Genomic DNA, 18,066 nt, shown 5'->3' on the forward strand with positions numbered 1-18,066 from the left:
GGCAAAGGAGATGGGGAGCCACACACTGCTAGACTGGAAGGAAAGGCCATTCTCCCAGAAAAGCAGCCACGCCACCAGAAAACACCCTTTTCATTCAGAGCCAGAGCTGAAGAACCTTGTCCATAGGTCTTGGTTGAGGAGTCACATCCATACCTGCTTGTAAGCTGCCTCAGTCACACCAGACACAAACCAGGCAGCTCACACTAATTTATTTTAGCTCCTAGCCCAGCTCGCATATGCTGGAGCACTGAATCTCTCTTCAGCTCATGAATGAAGCGTAGGCAGAAGGCTCAATATAGTAGGTTCTTTCAGGAAAGGCAGACAGATTGTGACACCCCTCTGATTTCCAAAAAGATGAAAGGGATTCCATCACTGGCTCCTCTCCTAACGGAGCATAAAGATGATATTCTGCCCTTTCAAAAGAACATCATTCACAAGAAACACTGAACAACTCTGCAAGCATAAGGAGCCATAACTCTTTTACAGCACACTCTGTAAAATCTCTTTCAAGGAAGGAAAAAGACCCCACACTTGACTCTTGCAAGCTCTGGAAAATGGCTGAGTTAAAAAGCAAGACAAGGTTGAAAAAGAAAATGCTTTGGTTTTTGATGACTAGTATTTTGCTCTGTGACTAGAAGTAAATGGAACTTATCTGAGCAAAACAGAGCAAGAACAGATCAGCAGACTCACTGGCTTACTCCCAGCCATGGAAAAAGGCAATCTCTGTGTATGTTGTTTTCCCGACCCACACAGCCTGCAAAACCAGGGGACCCGATGCGAATGTCATCATGTCCACAGGATGGTGCCAGCCACTCACTAACAACATCCTATCGCTGAATCCATGAGCGTCTGTAACAAATGCACCAAAACCCATCAGCTATGAGAAATGCTGCCTTTCAAGAAGGCATTGGTTGACACGAACGCTGACCTTAGGAGTCAATTTTATTAAATTATCACTGCTGTGCTGCAGCCCCTTTGGGAAGCTTGGCCATTAACAAACACCCATTCAGCAGGAGTCCAACTGCAGTACCCACCCGGAAGAATTTTATTTAAAGCGTGCTTGCTGCTCGTCCCTGTTTTCTGTTAAAAAAAAGAAGCCTGGGAATCAGTTCAGAGATGGAAGGAGGATGGGAAAAGAAAGTGCCAACACCTACTGCTGCAAGTTTTAATGAAAGCCCACCAGGTCTATAACACTTCCCATGGAAGCACCAAATATCCCATGTCTGGACAGACTCCTGCTGCCAAGGACTCTCACAACACAAGTTCAGGACAGAGATTAGCCTAGAGGGCGGTCCTGAAGACAACAGGCTTCTCGTCTTCACAGAAACACAGAGAGGGTTAAGCTGCAGCACGCTAAGTCTACTTGGACAGAGTAAAGCTCTTCTCAGAGCTCATCTGAATCCCTGTCCCAGGCCCCTCTTGCTCCTTTAAAGACAACTTCTTAGTGACTGGAGTCCATTTCTGAAGCCGCTTTGTTTGTTGACTGCTCACTGGAAAGGCACAGTCATATCCAACCCGCTACCTCCCAGACATTCTCCACTTCTTCCCTTCAGGGTTGTTTGCACTGCTGCCTCTGTAGAGGCTCTGGAACTTCCTACTTTGTTTCTTCATACTCTTGTGAGGGATCCAAGGTTGGGCCAGGAATCATCACCGTCTGAAAAATCCAGGAACAAAATCAGCACGACGCAGAGCTGCTCTGAACTGCTGTAACAGGAATTCTTCCTGTTACAGAGCGTGAGAAAGGGTGAGCAGGGAGTTCTGGCACCGCAAAGGCCTCACACAGGAAGGTGACCAGATGGCAGCAGCATGGGGGAGGACACAGGGGGGGAATGGGATGACATGCCTTGTACTACACTATAGTTCTCACTTCCTTCGTCTCTAGGACCTGTTTTTAGTAACACAGGAAGACAGAGCACCTGCATCACTTTGCCAGGCTATGTGCAGGGAGCAGTAACCCCCTAAATTATCACATATGTGTCAAATGCCCTCAGCCTCCTATTACAGGCTGATAACACCACATTAATAAATAGGTCTGCTTGCAGATTAATCCACCATTTTCCTGTTACAGGAAGCTCAGCTTTGGTTTTGTCCAGAACTAACTAGGGATCTATGCTTCACAGGCACAGACCGCCATGCTGGTGCCTTTTCCTGGTGGCATTACCTTAACAATGGGGTCCTTCGGTGGAGCCCACTCTGGAACGATCTTGCCATGCATCCTCCATGTGCCATATGGGTTGACCAAATACCTCTCAAACACGACATACTCCAAAACGTCCTTGGGCACCTGCTCCCCACCATACATCAGCCGCCCAAAGCGGTCATAGATTGCCAGAATCTGTAAAAAGAGCCAAGAAATGTATCTTGGGCTGGAAGCAGGTTGGAGTCAGTTGGGAAACAGAAGGGGCATGAGGGGATGTACCTGCCGTGTGTGCATCCGCACTGTCACCTGGCCATACAGGTTGCCTCGATTCACAATGCTGTTGCATCGAACATGAACCACTCTTGGAGGCTCCAGCGACTCCACAAAACTCCACCGGATGGTCCTGTACCTGTTCCCACGGACCATTTCCTATAAAGAAAAAAAGTAAACACCAACTTAATTAGGAATGAATGACAAGCAAACTACTATATACAATGAAGCATTGATTCATTAGCTATTACTTAGACTTGTGCTTTCCCTCCCAGCTCTGTCTTTACTGTATCCAGAAAAAAATGAGACAGACAATCAGGTTTAGAGAGCCTTAAGGACCATGGAAGAGACCAAGGACACGCTACATGCAGATAAACACTTACCGGGTAGCACCGCTCTGTCACCAGGGAGTGAAGTTTCTGCTTGTTAAAACTGCAAGTGAAACACACCTGGTTACTTGAATACACATATTGTAAAGAGGCTTACTCACAAATTCCTGCTTCCCCAGAAGACACACAATCTACTGGCAAAAAAGAAAAAGCAAAATACTCAGCTGTGATCTCAGCACGAAATCAGAACGTGAACGCAAGCTGGCTGACAAAACTTCAGGGAAAGACACAACAACATCCTTTGGAAGCCAGTTATGACCCAAATGTTTTATTGATGTTTGGAATTGTAACCAAGAATGATGCAGTTTTGAAATCTGTTCTATTACTGGAAAGCGGAGCACGCCAATGGAGTATCATTTCATAGCCAAACAACTTCCTGCAGCGTGATTCTGAACAGCACCAACCACCCACTCATCTGCTGATAACACCAGTGGTGCAACAGCTCATCTCCCTTGCAAGTCAGATCAAGATGAATTTTCTGCAACCTGCTCTTCATTATCAAAAGCAAGAGGGTACTGACCAAATCTCCAGCAGTCTACTCTTCACAGAGACCAGGGGCAGAAAAAGATAAAGACCTTGTTGCAGAGGAGGTACAAGGATTAGAAAGACAAGGAAGAAAAACAGACCATATAAGCAAAGAGAAGCAGGTCCTACACAACTGCATCAGTCAGAGAAGGGGTCTTACTTTGCCAGGCAATTATGAGCTTCAATAAATATCTCCTGCGCCTTCTCTGGGAAGGTTTTAGTGCTGAAATCTGGATCATGATCTTTTACCTTCCGCAGACTGAAAAGACAAAAAGAGCTCTACAGTAAGTAAAGAACAACTTGGAACCATCTTGCATGTTTCAGATGATGACAGCGATCTTATCTGGTTCAAGCCCAGCTTTTACCAGAGAGCAACTGAGAACTGGAGACTCCCCACTGAGACATAACCTCTAGGTGCTCGTAAAACAGACAATAGTGCTGCAAACCCAGAGAATCCTCAAGAAAATGAGTGCACACTGTATCCATTCACACCAGGACGTGCCTTGCATTCATTCCCACACCGGGGACTCCTGATTAAGTGGTACAACAGCAACAGTGGAAGAAGCAGGTAGAAAACAAAACATGCCATCTCACCACTGCAAGACAGAACTGAGCAAAACTTCTGCACTACAGACTAATTAAAAAGGAGGTACGTACGCTAGCTGGGAGGCAGCAGTCTGCCTCAGCTTCTCCACCTTTTGCTTCAGCCCATCTTTGGACAGGGAAGTCAAGCGGGCATCGCCCTCAGGAGGGACATAAGGGTCTATAATATCAGCTGCAGGAGAGAGGAGAAAGGTCAGGGGGAGGCTCAAAAACAGCACAATGAAATAAACAAAGAGGCAGCACCTTAGCTGCCGGGGGCTGGAATAGTAGGATTCCTCACTGCAAACATTTGTAAGATGAAATATGAGCAGCCAAAGAATCGCTAGTCTAACACAGCCTGTCAGCAGTGACAGGTGCCTGCTATCTGCTCTCCTCGTCCATATGGCCCAGGATAGGAGAAGACAACATGTTCAGCAGCAGGGAACGTGACCTCCCTTGCTATTCCCTGTCCCTAGGTACGAAGGGGCCAACAGCCTGACACACTTCAAAGGTAAAGCAGGGCAGCTGCTACCCCTCACCAGCAAGCAGAGTGCATAGTTCAGTCTATTGCAGACTGCATGGTCACACCGCTTAGGCTAAGTGCTCCATGCTGCTACTTTGCATTAGTTTTGCCCTTGAGAAGAGACAAAGCAAGCTTTCTACCACCTGTGCAGGCCAAGTAGAAAGTCCGTTCTATATGTTCCTCAGGAAATACTGTCCCCGAAGACCTGAGTCTCTTCTCCTTCTCTTCAGGGGACAGTTCCCTGGCCCATTCAGGGACATAAAATCTCTTCTTCTTCGTTCTCACTGGGACAACAAGACAGGCCGGAGCCGCTCCAGCAGGGCGGAGCATGGACTCCGCAGTCTAAGGAAGAGAAATAACAAAGCCACGGAGTTAGCCCAACGGCCAAGAAACACCACCAACATCTTGATTTATTTCCCTCCACATCTCCCAAACGCAGAGCAGCCGTACACCTAACGCCACTACTGGTAGCCCTCCCTGTCCCAGGACCCTCCCCATATTCCCTCGTCCCTGACTCCCCACATCCCTTATCCCGTAGATCCCCAGCCCGTTCCCCTCCGTCCCTCCTAACCCCGCTCCCGGGCCCCACCTGCCACCACACCCGCAGGCCCAGCCTGCCCCAGCCCGTCTTCATGGCGGCCGCCATCTTTCCCACCGCGCAGCCCGCCGGGATGTGGGAGGGGCCGAAGAGGGGAGGGGCGGGGCCGAAGCGTGCCGCGCGCGGAGGGGGCGGGGCCGGCGGGAGCCCGCGCCGCGGCGGCGAGTGGAAAATTCCATCGGCTGCGGAGCGGGAGGGGGGGGGGGGGGCCGAGGGGAGGCTCCGCCCACGAGCGCGCGGCGGCGCGGGCGGCGCGCGGCGGGGCGACCGCGGCGGCTGGTGCAGTGCGGGGCGGGGGGGGGGGGGGGGGTCCGGTGTCCTGCAGCGGGCTCCAGGACCCCCCTTCGTGAACCGAGAAAGGGGGTGCGGGGTCCCCCCCCAGTGCCCACATGCGACAGGCGAGAGACCCCCCCGCACCGCCCCATGCAGGGGGTGCTGGGGGGGGTCGCACCCACTTGTGTGCCCCCCTCCCCAGACCTGCAGACCCCCCCCCCCCTCCGGTCTCCCCGGGGACCTGCGCAGCCCCCCCGGTAGCTCAGCTCGGCACCGGGCGCAGCAGCAGTCGGTGCCCGATGCTTTTGGTGTTGCAGCAACACGCGGGGGCTGCCGGTGGCGGGGGGGGGGGGGGGGGTGCTCGGGGACGAGGGTCCCACCCGAATGTCCCACGGGACAGCCTGGCACAGCGGGATGCAGCAGCTCCGGGGGTGGAGCACCGATGTCCTCAAACAAACCACACTTAGCCCAAATCCTGTTCCCTTGAAATTCCAGCTCCCGGAGCCCCAGGGACACCCCGGGGGATGCTCAGCACCCACCCACGGCTGCAGGGTGAGGCCCTGCTCCGTCTTGCAGCCCCAAAGGCAAACACGGCATGGGGGTGCGAACCCCCGGGGTGGCCCCACGGGAGCGGGGGGCTCGTTGGGAGGCTCCGGGCTTCGCTCGCTCCGCCTGGCCGTGCTCCCAGTTTGCTTTGGGGACTGTTGATCTTGGCTACGAGGAAGCGTTGCTCCATCGGACAGCTTGGTTAATGTGTAGTGACGGCTCCACTGTGCCCGAGACCGTTGATCCCAGCCCACGCTGTTATCTGTGAGCAGGGCGAGCCGGGAGCGGCCCCGCGGGGCTGTCCCGGGGGGCACGGGGGGAGCCAGGCACCCCTGGGTGGGGGGACTGCATGCACATCCCAGCAACGGCTTCGAAAGTCTGGCATGATGCTCGTGGGGGCTCAAAAACAGGAGAGGGGGGATCCTCTCCCTGCTGCACGCCCGGGAGGAAAACTGGAGCCGGTTCCCCCTCTGGAAAACAGGGCTGAAGCCCCGGGGCCACGGAGCCGGTCCCGGAGCAGCCGGGGCTGAGTCACTGGCCCCAGCACCCCACAGCCTTGGTGCTTTCCCACGGCTCGGGCCTCGTGGGGCTGGATTTTCCCAACCCGTCCGGCTTTCCCGGCTGCAGAGCTGCCCCGTGATGCCATCTCAGCCGGTTTTACCACCGTGGGCAGCCGTTTCAGGGCTCTGGCAGCCCCCTGGGGCCACGTCCTCGCCATGGGGGGGGCTGCTGGGGAGCACAGCCCAGGACCATCCCTGCCTGCTGCGGTTTGGGATGGGGCTCGCCCCAGCAGCAGTGGCCTCTGGAGACATCACTCGATGGTGTCCCCAGCCCGCATGTGATCTTCCCCTTGCAAAACCACCACGCGGGGATTTGACACGTCGGAGAGCAAGATCCAGGGCTGGGATTTGGAGGGACCTGAGCATAAGCAGAAGTGGGACGTGCTCAGCACCCGCCCAAAGCTGAGCTGTCCGCACCAGCTCCAGGCTGGGGCTTGGCCACGTTTGCCTCCATCCTTGTGCAACTCGCCCCAGGTACATGGCGAGGTGGGAGGGCGACGGGCAGACCTGCACGCAATGCGTCGCCATGCAGCGAGAGGGGGAAGCGATGCAAAATGCCTCCCAACCCCCCCCCAGGAACAGCCCGTGGAGCAAGAGGCCCCGGGAGCCACTTTGCAGCTTCGAGCGCGCCGTTGTCCCTGTGCTCCCGAATACCAGAGATTCCTGCCCTAAGCCGCCGGCCCAGACCTGCGAGGCAGGATTAGCCGGTGCCCTCCGGCTGCTCCCGCTCTCGGCAGGAATGGCAAAAACTCTGGCAAAAGAGAGAAGAAAAGAAAAGCCTCTCTCGGGATCTTTCTTTTTTTATTCCCCTTTTTTCCCCTTGTTTTCCTAATTAAAATGGTGCACTGACAGCGGTTGGTGGCTGCAGAGTCTCTGGGCTAATTACAGCTCCTGGCTTCCACCCCGTCCGTTTGTCCCCAGGCCCTCCCCAGTCTGGCACTGCAGGAGAACCCGGTTTGGTCGGGACACGGCGGAGGAGGCGGCTTCCCCCCGGCTTTCTCGGTGGAGGCTCGCTCTTTCTTCCTTTCTTTCTTTCTGGATTCTTGCTGACAGCAGCATCTGTCATCTAACAATATCTCTCGCGCGGACCAGCAGCCGCAGAAGGCACCCGGAGACCTTTTCCGAGCACGAGCCCTGCGGCCGGCGTGGCCACGGAGCCACCGCGCTGCTCCCAGCGCCGGGTGCGCACCAGGAGGGCACCCAGTGACCCGCGTAACCATCGGGAACGGGAATTAAAGCTCAGAAGAGACAATCCCCTCCACCTCCCTCCCGCGGTGGCGAGCAGCTCTGCTCCAGGAATAGGTTTATCCTGCTCCTGACCTTGCTGCTTGCCCAGCCGTGGCTTTGCCCGAGGAGAATCACCCGTGGCCACGAGCTGTGCCAGGGCATCGAAAGCGGAGGCGAGGCAGGAGGAGAAGGGCTTTTTGCTCCCGTGAGGTCTCTCGGCGTGACTGTGGCACGGCTGACCTTCTTCTCCCCGCCGGCCGGCCGCGGTGGCCTCGGGGTATCCCCAGCCTGGCACGGCCGGGCTGAGTCCTCCTCCCTCCAGCCTGGTTGGAAATCACGTACGGAGGCTCCCGACCCAACCCACGCCGAACCGCGGGGTCACCGCTCCAGCCCTTCCCTCGCTGCGGGGGGAGACGGGACTTTCCCCCCAGCACCCCCCGGGCATCGCAGGCGTCAGCTCGCTTGCAACAACAACGATGAAACTTTCCCAGGTCCCAGCACCGACACGTCCCCATGTGGGGCTCGCATCACCCCGTCTGCCCGTGTCCGCGTGTCCCGCGGGGCTTCGCACCCCACCGAGGCGTTGGGAAGGGATGGTGGCGGGAGCAAGGGGAGGGCGGCAGCTGTCGGAACCCCCCCTGCGCGGCTCCAGCTGTTTCCTTGTCTCCCTTCCCCTCCTCGGGGCTCTGCAACACAATGCGGCCCCGCAGAAGCCCCAGATGAACCCAGGCTCATCAGCCGTTTGGTTTTTATAACGACGTGCTAAGAGCTGTCTGTACTTTCTCCGTGCCCCAGTTCGTGCTGCCGGCTCCTCCAGGTCTCAGCGAATCCCCGTTCTCTCTCTCGCTCGGCGCTAACTTATATTTTAAACAGCGAGGTACCACTTTTAGCAAAAATAAATCTCTTTGGGGAGGGGAGAAAAAAAAAAAGGACCAATTGCCTTTTCTAGTGGTGGAAGGCAATTAATGATTTCCTGCCTCTGCAAGCTGTGCTTCCTTCTTAAAACAAGGGAGGTTGTGGGAGGTTGTGGCCCCCACGAAGACGCAGCACGCTTCCTTTCGGGGGGGCTGAGACTTAACCGGGTCCGTTTTTTCACGCCGTATGGAGCCAGGCAGGAGGCAGCGGCTGAGTTGCTGGATCTCAGATTGCCGCCGCAGGTCCCGGGGCCGAGAGCAGGGCTGGGCTGTGGCTCTCACCCCACAAGCTGGGTGCGGGGAAAGCCACCGTGGCTGCCGGCGCAGGCTCCCCTCTTCCAGAGGAATTCAATTTTTCGCCTTTCTTTTTTCCCATATAAAGTCTTTATTAAGAATTTTTAAACTTCCTGCTGGTGTTTGTCACAAACCCAAACAGCCATCCAACATCACCCACTTGGGACATTTATTACCCTGTAAATACTGTTCGCTGTATTGTGTACATAGCTTTTTAAGACGGATTCCTTACATAGCATCTTTCACGAGCCCCAGCGATGCTCTGCAGCGCTGCTGACCTCGGGGCGAGCAAGAAAAGCCCCAAAGGGCTGCAGTACCCCGGGGTGGGCAGCAGCGGCTGCTTGGCCATGGGAAACGGCAGAGGAACCCCTTTCTGCTCAAGAGCTTCAGAGGTGTGGGTTTTTTTTTTTTACTTACGAGGATGTGAGCCTGGCCACGAAGGGCTGCACATGTGTCGGCAGCCCTGGGGTTTTACCGGGAGCCCTGCAACACCCAGGTTTCACCTTGATGCTGCGGTTCAAGCACAAGGAGGAGGAGGAGAGCGGCCGTTAGCTCAGGGTGAGGAGAAAAGCAAGCCCACGTAGCTGTCCGGACAGGTAAACGAAGCCTGGAGGACAGGACACCTTCTCTCCGCTCCACACGTGCACATTGCTGTCTTCTCGGCTGCAAAGTCCGAGAGGTTTAAGCTGATCTCCCGATTTTTTAACGCTGGAGGTTAGCGATAGTTAGACCCCAAGCTCCGCGAACAGCCGCTGCCTTATCTGGACATGGGGAGCACAGAGGTGACCAAACCCAGGGAGAAAGGGACCTGCGTCCTCCAGATACAAGGGCCACATGCTGCGCGGGTGCTCGGAGGACTGGACAGGGCGAAGAGCAGCCCGGGAAAAAACCCAAATTCGCACGGTGCGCACAGCGTGCCGCTGGCATGGGAACTGCCGGCCGCTCAGTGCTGGGAAAAAGTAATCAATAAAAAAAGTATTCCGTGGAGAACTAACAGAAAAAAAAAAAAACCTCAGGACACAACATATCGGAGCTCGTTAAACATTGGCAGAGGCGAGTCTCAGCTCGGATCTGGGCTGCTGCGGGCGGTCGGGTGCTGCCGCGTAACGCCACGGAGCAGCAGTGACAAGTCCCACGCCGGAGGCCAGCTCTGCGGCGGAGAACAGCCCGGCGGGATGCGTTCCTGGAAAACGTGGGACCAAACAGACTCTGGATGGTCTCTGAGCCGTGAGGAGACCGGGCCCTGTCCCGCCGGCGGGGGACAGAGCTGCCGCCGTGCCGTGCCCTTGGCACCAGGGTCTCGCTGGACCCGAGCATGGGTGACCATGCCAGACCCCCCGGTACCGGGTGCCCCCGTTAACGCGGTGCACCGTGCCAGACCCCCGGTACCTGGAACCCCTGTTAATGGGGTGCACCGTGCCAGAGCCCCCTAGGCTGGGTGTTGCGGGAGCCCCTAATTAACGGGGTGCACCGTGCCAGACCCCCCCCGGTACCAGGAACCCCGTTAACGGGGTGCACCATGCCAGACCCCCCGGTATCGGGTGCCCCCATTAACGGGGTGCACTGTGCCAGACCCCCCGGTACCAGGAACCCCGTTAACGGGGTGCACCATGCGAGACACCCCCGGTACCGGGTGCCTCCGTTAACGGGGTGCACCGTGCCAGACCCCCCCCGGTACCAGGAACCCCGTTAACGGGGTGCACCGTGCCAGACTCCCCGGTATCGGGTGCCCCCATTAACGGGGTGCACTGTGCCAGACCCCCCGGTACCAGGAACCCCGTTAACGGGGTGCACCATGCGAGACACCCCCGGTACCGGGTGCCCTCCGTTAACGGGGTGCACCGTGCCAGACCCCCCCCGGTACCAGGAACCCCGTTAACGGGGTGCACCGTGCCAGACCCCCCGGTATCGGGTGCCCCCATTAACGGGGTGCACCGTGCCAGACCCCCCGGTACCAGGAACCCCGTTAACGGGGTGCACCGTGCCAGACCCCCCCGGTACCGGGACACCCCAGCTCGAGCCCCTCTCCCCGCACCACCCGGCGCACGGGGCGGGCGGGGGGGGGGGTGTGGGCGGAGCCAGGCGGGAGGGAGGGACGGACGCACGCGCACTGCCCCGCGCCGCTTACGCAACGCGCTCGCGCCGCTCTACGTGCGCGGCCGCGTGGCGCCGCCGCGCGCACGCGCACGCGCGGTTCCTCCTCCTCCTCCTCCTCCTCCTCCTCCTCCTCCTCCTTTCTCCCACCCCCCCCCACTACCACCACCACCCCCCTTCCTCCGCTCACCCCCCCCCCGCCGCCTCGTGCCGGGAGCGCGCGCGCGCGTCCCCGCCCTTCCCTCCTCCTCCTCCTCCTCCTCCTCCTCCTCCCGCCGCCGCTCGCCCGCTCTCCTCTCTCTCTGTCTATCTCTCTCTCTCTCCCGGTGTGTCGGTTGTGGGGCCGCCGCGTCGCCGGCAGGAAGCCTCCCCGCTCCCGCCTCCGCTCCCGCTCCGCCGCCCCCCCCCCCTCTTCTATCCACCCGCCCCCGCCTTCCCCCCCCCCCCCCCGCCCCCGACTCCCCCGCCGCCCCGCCGCGGGGGGGCGCAGCCCCGCACCCCCTGCCGCCGCCCCGCCATGCCGGAGAAGCGGCCCTTCGAGCGGCTGCCCGCCGACGTGTCCCCCATCAACTACGGACTCTGCCTCAAGCCCGACCTCATCGACTTCACCTTCGAGGGCAAGCTGGAGGCCGCCGTGCAGGTAGGGCCCCGGCCCGGCCCCTCCTTCTACCCCCGCCGGGCCCTGAGGGGACCCTTCCCTCAGCCCGCTCCTCCCGCCACCGGGCCCTGAGGGAGCCCCGTCAGCCCGCCGGGCCCGGCCCCCGCCTTCCCTCCCTCAGCCGGGCCCTGAGGGAGCCCGATCCACATTCCCCCCCCCCCCCCCCCGCCCTTTTCCCCTTCCCCTCCTCGCCGCCGGGCCCTGAGGGCCTCCCCCCTTCCCCGTCAGCCCGCCGGGGCCCGGCCCTCAGCGCGGTGGAGCCGGCCGGGCAGGTGCAGGGAGGCCGCTCGGAACTGCTCCCCCCGCCTCTCCCCGCGGTCTCCGCCCTCCCTTTCCATTCAGCCTATACATATATATGTATATATACCCCCCCACACACACCCCCCTCGAGGCCAGGCGTCGGGGAAGGGGCGAGGGCAGCCCGCGGGCCCCGCCCTGCCCCGCTCCGGGCCCCGGGAGGAGCGGGAGCGGCCGGGGAAGGGCTGGGGGGGGGCCTCGCCCCGCCGCTGCGGGCCCCCCCCGGCTCCCCCTCGGGCTGGGGGGGGGGTGCCCGGCCCGCTCCCTCCCTCCCTCCCGCCCCGGCTCGGACAGTCGTCGGTTCTTCTTCCCGCCTGCCCGCTACCAAAAGTCTGTATGTGGGGTTTGGCGCGGAGCGGTGGGAACCGTGGATATCTATCCCCGGCTTCCCCCAAATCCGTAGTGAGCACCCTGTTCCTGTTTTCAGCCTCCAGCGTGCTGCTTTTATCTATATCCAGCCATTCAGATGGCTCGGGATTTTGCTGGAAAGACAAACTACCACATATGCCATTAAATGAGAACTCCCCCGGTGTAGTACGGTAAGCTGGTAGGCCTCAGTGACATGAAAAGCTTGAAGTCAGTGAAGCGAGAGGCTTGATTAACAGTGGGAAGGGGTGTGCAAACTAAAACCGGCGGGTCTTCTGCCTTTTCTGAAAGGCAAAAGCTTCCCCATGTTCGTGCTCCAAAGCCAGAATGTTTGATGAAAGCCCTGAAGTCTCATAGTCATTCTCAGGCTGCTGTGCCAAGATTTCCTGAATTTGCTTTCATGTCTTTCCTTGTGCGATGATTTGAAATAGATACAGAACTGTAAGGGCTTACTGGACTTCTTCTTAAAATGGGATGACTGTATTGAGAGCTCAAAAAAATTTGAGGGAGATTTTAAATACCGAGATGTGTACAGATTTAAATCTTGGTCTAAAGAGGTGGTTAAAACCTTGTTTTAAAATGAGGTAACATCAGGGCAATAAAACTGCTGCATCTGAAGCACAGGTACAGAAGAGAGCGAGTGCCTCACTGGGCAAGCGTCTGGTGTCTGTGGAAGTTGGGGAGGGCAAAAGGCTGTGGATGATAGTGAATCTTGTGACTTTTGCGACCTGGAGGAAGATAACCAGAGATGAGTAAGTTTGTGTCATGTGGAAGAAATATTGAACACGTAAATCGCCTTGCAGATTTTGTTCTAGCTCGTGTCCTCAGGCTGCTGCTGTCCTTGGGGTCTCGGTTTGATGGCGCATCAGCCTGGGTGAAAATGCTAGCTTGAGAAATTCCCAGTCTCTTCCGTCTTAATCCTAGCCACCTATTCCTGTCTTCGCACCCAAGTTGCTGCTCCTCAGTCCCGTTACAGCTGTGGGGCTGTGCTGCAAATGGGATCACTGAAATCATCCAGGTTAAAAATAACACTCGGGGGGAGGGGAGTCGTGGCTTTTTAAGCCAGCATTGCTACCGAGGAGAGAGTCGTATTGAACGGCAGCCTTGGAAAATTCATTTAAATCCAGGAATAACGAGGATTGAGCTTGTGGAGATGGTAGTTGGTTTGCAGATTTTAGTCCTGTTGAGATGTTTTTAATAACATTTGCTGTTCAGGGGATTGCTCAATTAATTCCTAGAGCAATGGATAGCACCTGACAATGCGAAATTCTGGACTTTCCTACCGGCTGAGGGCATGTGTTAAGGAAGAACACTGATCTGGCAGGGTCAAGGTTGTAAAAAACTCTTGTTCACATCATGGTGAGCTGATCTGATGTTCTCGTGGTAGAGAGAATTAAAAAAATACAGGGCAAGGTTTTTAAAACATATCTAAAGTATATATCTTTATTTTTTAATAACTTTTATCAACCATAGACCAAAGAATCATGAGGCCAAATCCCAGCTGCATGCAAGCAAGTACAGGAGAGGTGCAGGAAGGTGTATGGGTGAGTGTTCACGTGCTTGTCTCGAGTTGGCAATCTGGAGAAGTTTGCTGTGGCTGCCAGTGTCCAAAGCGTGGTAAAGGCACATTACAGAAAATTAGAGGGTAACTATTCTGCACCTTAATGGAGAGAAGAACAACCAGCTCGCCTACAGTACTAGGTGGACAGGATACTTTTGTACAAGGGAATGGCTTGCTTAAGAATATGCTAACATTTACTAGTTGTTTGTTATTGAGCTGGGACTGAATCTAGAAAATAAAAAATAATTTGTGTGCTTTTGGATCTAATTGGTTCAATGGACCTGTTGGCCATTTCTGCTAGCAGCTTGTAATAAGGTGGAGTGGAGCTCATCAGAGGCATTCTGTTTTCAGCGGCTTTGGCATACATTGTACAGTCGTCGAGGTAAAAGTGATTTTATGTTAAGACACAAACTTTGGATTTTCCAGATTTTGGGTAGGGAAATACATACACTGCCTCCTCTTGAAGATCCAGGTATCATTTTTTATAACCAATCAAGAATAATTATTAGTCCCTCTGCTCCATTCCAGTATGATAATGGCTGGACAAGCAATAATCCACATCAAGTACTTAAACCAGTGATGCTTTCTGACCTGCAGGGTGAGTACTGAAACTTTGACACCAGAATAAATCACGATTAACCACAAAATTAGGAAAATTTTTCATTATGTACATCAGAAGTGTTTGTTTGCTTTGTTATTTTTGCATCTTTACTAGCAAACTGGAATCAGTGAAGGCTGTGATATTTAGTCAAGATACTACAAGTAAACACTTGATCAGTCAGTTTGTGTTTCTCGCTCACAGCCATTAAATAGGATTTGGCAGCCCTCTGTGTAGAATTTTGGTAAGTCTTTCGACTTGAGCACCAAGCACTGAAGAAATGTTAAATAACCTTGCAGTCCTGGCTTTGGGGCAGTACACTTGTGTTGGCTTTTGTACATTTAAGTAACTTAACAAAACATTTTGTCTTTATGCTACAATAATAAATGTTACACTTATATGGCTCCTTCAAAGAAGCTTCTGAGGATAAAGCCTTTTATGATTAAAAAGATAAGGCTGTTGCTTCAGTGTCAGCAGTGAGCAGGTGGATTTCAAAGCCTTAAAAAGAAATGATACGTGTTTGTAGTTTATTGTGACACTTTTAGATTTCAGGTTAGGGAATTGGCCCTCTGTCTAGTATTTGTTGTTTCTTGATAGAGGAACGATACTGAAATCTGTCTCTTGATAGTTTAATTTCGTAACCTTTTGAAGTTGTGCTTGTTGAGTATCTGGTAACCTATACATTAAGTTTTGTCTGGTTACTTGAGATTTTCAAATAATGTAATTTGTGGTCATATGAATATTTTTGAAGTCTGCAGAGTTGTGTAACAATTATATAAACTGACAGTATATAATTACCATTTATCACAGTTAAAAACCCAAAAGTCCTTAAATGAACTATATCACAAGGAACCCTTATCACAGCTAGGACAAAACATGGTTGTGGGAGAATCGGGCGCTGTGTGTTGGTAGCAGATCTGGCACTGAAATAGTCGCCTGCTCACAATCCTGTGATCACTCTGTCAGTTGTATCATCTTTTAGCATTTTAAACTGTTGATTTGTTGGGTGTGTGGGCTTGTTTCTGAATGAGCACAATTAAGGTTGGTTTTTTTTTTTTGGTGGAAATAGTTCATCTACTTTATTCATCTGTTAGCTTGAGATTTAATTATTATAACCCTGATTCTCAGGGTCTAGTTATCAGTGCAGTGCACTCGTATTACTCAGTGTCTAGGTCAACTTTTTTCCATTCTGCTTTTGACTCCTGGGAGGCCTAACCGAGGGCTGGAACAAAGAGGGGATGTGTGGCCGTTCTGTTCTTCAGCATCATGCTGAAAAGGCAAACATGAGTAACTAGCAACAGAAACAAACATCTGGCTCCCAAAGTTCAACAGTTGTTTTAAGCTTCTAAATGGAAGTTCTTAACGCTGTCATGGCTCCAAACGATCACCTGTGCGGTGCAGGGTGTAGGTGCAGAGCTTCAGGAAGGTGCATGGTTGTCTTCTAACTTCCTGGTACTTACCTCTATATAACTACCTTCTTTGAAGCCTGTTGTGTGGTGATTCATTTCTTTCATTGCAAACTACAGTGAGGGGTTTCTTGGTTGCAAAGCAACCTATCTTTACTTTAAAGAATTTACAGCCTGAGGTAGATGGCTCTTAAACATCTTTCACAGTCCCTTTAATGTCTTAAGGATACTGTTATATTTAGCAATGTTTAACCTGTATCTGTTGCTTTTTATAGGTTAATTACGCAGTATCTGCTAGACTAAAGAAATGTGTAGTCGTCTGATCCTGCTGCATGCCAGTTAAAGATTAATTGTGACACTCTTGTATGTAAACCTTGAAAAATTAAGCTTAATGGGTGTAGTATTTGTGCTTAGTATCTCCTGGGGGGGGGGGGGAAGTTGTCTAGTGTAAATATATGGTCATGTTACCTAGCATTGTAACTTAAGTTTCCAGCACATCTGAATTTGAGTGTTAAAGGCACCATGCTGAGTGTTCAAGTCTGGTGCTTCAAAGTCAGGACCTTGGGGCTCTGTGTACCCTTATGCCACCAGCTTCAAAAATAGGAATGCCTTTGCTCTTCTCCCCCACAGAAAGGCCTCTCAGTTCTGTAATTCATAAGGCTAAGATGATTGCATTGATCATAGCCACAAAGGGATTTACTTGTCTGTGTGAATTTGACACTTCTGAAGTATGTGTGACTGCTACCGATGAATGTAGTTGGATGCTCTTTGGAATGAAGTGAATTTTTCCAGTGGGCCAATTAGTCGTGGCATTGGTAATTTCACTACTTGGCTACCATAATTTGCTCGATTAATAGAAGTCTTTATTCCTTTTCTCATTGAAGTTTTGAATTCTTTTTAAAAAGATACATCCTAGAACACGACTGTAGTAATTTTAGTTGTCTATTTTTAGAGAGTAAAATGCTAAAAACATACATGCTTGTTATAATGCTACATTTAGGAAAGCACGCTGAAGCCGAGTGACAAGATTTTAATTATCTAGTCTTATAAATGGCTCTAGAGAATTAGTTTTGACTATAGAAGATGTCTTTTGGTGTACCTCATCCTGTATTTCAGGTAGGCTGTCGTTCTGCTGAAGCCATTCAAATTCTTGTTTCTAATGTCCTAAAAAGGTTTTTCCACCAAGTCCTTTCCTGCTCTGATAACCTCTGAAAATCAAAAGCTTTACAGCATCTTCGCGTCCTATTTGGCAGAGCCAAATAATTAGCCTTTTTAGCTCTTCTTCCATCAAATGATGTTACCTTGGAGAACTTTTGGGGGGAACTTAAGCTGTTATCTCCTATTGGGTGAGATTTTCCTTCCAGAAACAAACACTGAGCATGAATGTGGATGTGTAGGGGGTTGGGAAGTGTGTGTCATCTTAGTCTAACGGCAGGTTGCCAACACAGTTAAAATGTCTTAAAAGGTCTGCTGTTTTTTTGCAGAGCAGACCTCCTTGTGGTATCTGTGTCTGGCTAATCTCAATAGGTGTTTGAATTCTGATTAATGTTAGTAGAGTTTCATCAAAAGCAACAGGTTTAAAGTTTGGAAACGTTCCTTCGTTCTGGATATTGGTCTTAGTTCATCTGCTGCTTTTAAGCATGTCACCCTTATGGCAAAGCTACTTTCATTGTGGGCATTTGTAGCTTGCTCTTGCCTTGATTAGCCTCTTCTTGTTGAAGAGTAAATTTATTATATTATAGAGCAAGGTGAAGCAGGGTGACAGTTCGTGTATATACTGCTTTGTAATTGTTATACCTTACTTGGTGAGATGCTTCTTTTGCCTTTTAATATGATTGGATTCATGAAAAGCACTGCATGAGCAGAATATCTGTCTTCCAGAACATAGTATTAGCAGAAACGTAAAAGCAGTTTCAAGGTATCGCTTACAGTAAAACACATTCATTCATCTTCATGATATAGGTAGAGTCGGTAAGCATTAGGCTACAGGTTCTTGTGAGATAAAATGGTCCTAAGTTAAGTATGCTGGATGGCTTACAGTTTTGGTTTTGTTCTTACAGGTGTGTCTGTACTTCATTATTTTTAGTGGATCAGAGGGAGGAGGCTTTCATGCTAGAGTCTGTGTGCCAACATGAAAACTTTTTTTTTCCCTCACTGAATTAAATTATGAGCGCCTCAGAAGTGTGCTGTACAGTACACTGTCAGTATTCATATCAGTGAGCTGAATTTTGTCCTTCATTTTTTG

General features: G+C 52.8%; 2 protein-coding genes across 3 annotated transcripts in view; one reads left to right on the top strand and one right to left on the bottom strand.

Moving 5' to 3' along the window:
- Nucleotides 1–924: 924 nt before the first annotated feature.
- MRPL45 (mitochondrial ribosomal protein L45) lies at nucleotides 925–5,125 on the bottom strand. The gene is made up of 8 exons (XM_030022494.2): nucleotides 5,019–5,125; nucleotides 4,573–4,771; nucleotides 3,982–4,099; nucleotides 3,485–3,583; nucleotides 2,794–2,842; nucleotides 2,420–2,569; nucleotides 2,162–2,335; nucleotides 925–1,654 (listed from the first exon to the last, which is right to left on the bottom strand). The coding sequence occupies exons 1-8, from the start codon at nucleotides 5,073–5,075 to the stop codon at nucleotides 1,595–1,597; spliced, it is 906 nt and encodes a 301-aa protein (XP_029878354.1). The 5' UTR covers nucleotides 5,076–5,125; the 3' UTR covers nucleotides 925–1,594.
- A 6,064-nt stretch (nucleotides 5,126–11,189) lies between these two features.
- The window catches only part of NPEPPS (aminopeptidase puromycin sensitive), a 39,455-nt gene continuing 32,578 nt past the window's right edge, over nucleotides 11,190–18,066 (top strand). Inside the window, exons 1-2 of one of the 2 annotated variants that reach the window (XM_041125043.1) lie at nucleotides 11,492–11,575; nucleotides 12,318–12,429. Coding sequence is in view for 1 of the 2 variants with exons in the window: in XM_030022499.2 (XP_029878359.1) it covers nucleotides 11,453–11,575 (123 nt within the window). In the remaining variant the exon portion in view is untranslated. Of the gene's footprint in view, nucleotides 11,576–12,317; nucleotides 12,430–18,066 lie in introns of both variants that reach the window. The other variant, XM_030022499.2, reaches the window with a different exon arrangement.

Source organism: Aquila chrysaetos, chromosome 8 (assembly GCF_900496995.4).
Source record: "Aquila chrysaetos chrysaetos chromosome 8, bAquChr1.4, whole genome shotgun sequence".
Classification (NCBI taxonomy): Eukaryota; Metazoa; Chordata; class Aves; order Accipitriformes; family Accipitridae; genus Aquila; species Aquila chrysaetos.